Raw genomic sequence first — 2,504 nt, 5'->3', positions numbered from 1 at the left:
AAACACGACTTATTGTCAAGTTTAATAATCTCCCAGTTCACCTGCCTAAGGTCCTCATATTCCACTTTCCAAGACAGAAACCAACTTACTACCTTTGAGTAACTTCTGCACACTACCTATCAACAGTATATAAAGCCAACCAAAGGGAAACGCAGTAGATCCTTTTGTATGTTCACTAGGTACCCCTTAGAAATAAGCTGGCCAATTATTTAAAGATGCCCAAATCTAAATCTGCTTGCATCCCGAACCAAAACACTCAAGACGCTCAATTTTAAATGACAGCTATTTTAAAGAAATTGTGGGTGGCTCTTAGAAGAGCCTTTTTCGTTGGGGTGAGGCAGTTGTGGAAGCTTTACGCCCTCTCCCCGCGAATGCGGCGGGCAAGCTGGATATCCTTGGGCATGATGGTGACGCGCTTGGCGTGGATGGCACAAAGGTTGGTGTCCTCGAAGAGCCCCACCAGGTAGGCCTCGCACGCCTCCTGCAGCGCCATCACCGCCGAGCTCTGGAAGCGCAGGTCGGTCTTGAAGTCCTGCGCGATCTCGCGCACCAGCCGCTGGAACGGCAGCTTGCGAATCAGCAGCTCCGTGGACTTCTGGTAACGGCGGATCTCTCTCAGGGCCACCGTGCCGGGGCGGTAGCGGTGCGGCTTCTTCACACCGCCGGTGGCCGGCGCGCTCTTGCGGGCCGCCTTGGTGGCCAGCTGCTTACGCGGCGCCTTACCGCCGGTGGACTTGCGGGCAGTCTGCTTAGTACGAGCCATCACGACGAATCCGAAAAACTGTTGCAACTCAAGCCCGGCTCTTCTTGCTCTTATTTATAAAGGCGAAGTCATCCTGATTGGTCCGAATCTTCAAATTTCGCGCGGTGAAAGATGGAACTGGATAAGCCTTGTGATTGGCTACCAGTTCTCACTTTGGAAAACCTTGATCTTTTGATGTTCTGTATTTTCTCTGTAAATTCTCCATCTATTCACCCTGTATTTTATGTGCTTTATATTTACCTTAATTGGTTTTAATCCCTTTGTTCGAGATTTAAGTTTGGGAAGAGACAAAAAAGAAAGTCCCACAGATCCGCGCCCTTTCAAAAACTCCATTTCTGAAAGTTATTGATCGAGTCCAGCTTCGTCATTTATCAGAGGTTCTAATTTTGAATAAATGTTTTATTTTTGCAATGCAAGTATCGTATTACAGAATTTCCAACCTTTCAACAAACATTGCCATCACTTTCAGACACTCTGTTCCTAGGAAACACGAAAATACTACCGCTGTTGAAATGTGACGATGCTGCTGCTGCTGCTGCTGCTAAGTAGGTTCAGTCGTGTCCGACTATGAGCGACCCCACAGACGGCTGCCCACTAGGCTTCCCCGTCCCTGGGATTCTCCAGGCAAGAATACTGGAGTGGGTTGCCATTTCCTTCTCCAACGCATGCAAGTGAAAAGTGAAAGTGAAGTTGCTCAGTCTTGTCCGACTCCTAGCTACCCCATGGACTGCAGCCTACCAGGCTCCTCCGCCGTGGGATTTTCCAGGCAAGAGTACTGGAGTGGGTTGCCATTGCCTTCTCCGACGATGCTGAATCTTGGTAAATCTTAAATGTTTGATCAAGCCAAACTGGAAATGCCAATGGCTTAATTCTTAAAACATTTCAGCATTTAGCAAAATTTTATGTTCTCTTTTCTACAATTACTAACTCGGTAACTTAATTTTGGCCGAAAACTAGAATCATAAATTTATATTGGGCTTTCGTCTCTTTAGGTCCACATCGAGGACGAAACAAGCCCCACAAGTAGATATTTATGTTCAAAACATTAATCCTTTACAGTTTTGAAAAAGGAAACTTTTTTTCTTACCTAGTGGCTGAGGATATCCAGGGTTCGTTCCAGTTAAACAGCCAATCAAAAAATAGGATCGAAATCGCCTTATTTGCATACAACATTTCTACTGGCTGACTTGATCCAATCAGCGATTGCGATAGATCAAGCATCTATTTGCATAGAAGCCCTACAAAAATAGGCCGGCACTATAAGCCGCATTATTCAGTTTTCTCTGTCAGTTTATTTTGTCTGTCATTCTTCTATCATGCCTGAGCCGGCTAAATCTGCTCCTGCTCCGAAGAAGGGCTCTAAGAAGGCGGTGACCAAGGCACAGAAGAAGGATGGGAAGAAGCGCAAGCGCAGCCGCAAGGAGAGCTACTCCGTGTACGTGTACAAGGTGCTGAAGCAGGTACACCCGGACACTGGCATCTCATCCAAAGCCATGGGCACCATGAACTCCTTCGTCAACGATATTTTTGAGCGTATCGCAGGCGAGGCATCGCGCCTGGCGCATTACAACAAGCGCTCAACCATCACATCCAGGGAGATCCAGACCGCCGTGCACCTTCTGTTGCCTGGGGAGCTGGCCAAGCATGCCGTGTCTGAGGGCACCAAGGCTGTCACCAAATACACCAGTTCCAAGTAAATGTTTTTAGGAGCTGTCAAACCCAAAGGCTCTTTTCAGAGCCA

At 47.4% G+C, this 2,504-nt stretch overlaps 2 protein-coding genes across 2 annotated transcripts in view; one reads left to right on the top strand and one right to left on the bottom strand.

The window, feature by feature from the left end:
- Positions 1-278: 278 nt before the first annotated feature.
- Positions 279-2,504, bottom strand: part of LOC104982851 (histone H3.1) — a 7,472-nt gene continuing 5,246 nt past the window's right edge. The window contains exon 2 of the mRNA XM_010832300.1: positions 279-810. Within this exon, the coding sequence (XP_010830602.1) occupies positions 353-810 (458 nt within the window). The 3' untranslated portion in view covers positions 279-352. The remainder of the gene's footprint in view (positions 811-2,504) is intronic.
- LOC104982849 (histone H2B type 1-like) lies at positions 2,019-2,498 on the top strand. Its single transcript, XM_010832298.1, has one exon. The coding sequence runs from the start codon at positions 2,080-2,082 to the stop codon at positions 2,458-2,460; it is 381 nt and encodes a 126-aa protein (XP_010830600.1). The 5' UTR covers positions 2,019-2,079; the 3' UTR covers positions 2,461-2,498.

Source organism: Bison bison, unplaced genomic scaffold, assembly GCF_000754665.1.
Source record: "Bison bison bison isolate TAMUID 2011002044 unplaced genomic scaffold, Bison_UMD1.0 scf7180017860731, whole genome shotgun sequence".
Lineage (NCBI taxonomy): Eukaryota > Metazoa > Chordata > Mammalia > Artiodactyla > Bovidae > Bison > Bison bison.
The sequence above is the reverse complement of the archived record's forward strand: the minus strand, read 5'-3'. Positions and strand labels throughout refer to the sequence as shown.

Coding starts and splice junctions, on each gene's coding strand:
- LOC104982849 (XM_010832298.1), top strand. CDS start 2,080: ATGCCTGAGCCGGCTAAATCTGCTCCTGCTCCGAAGAAGGGCTCTAAG.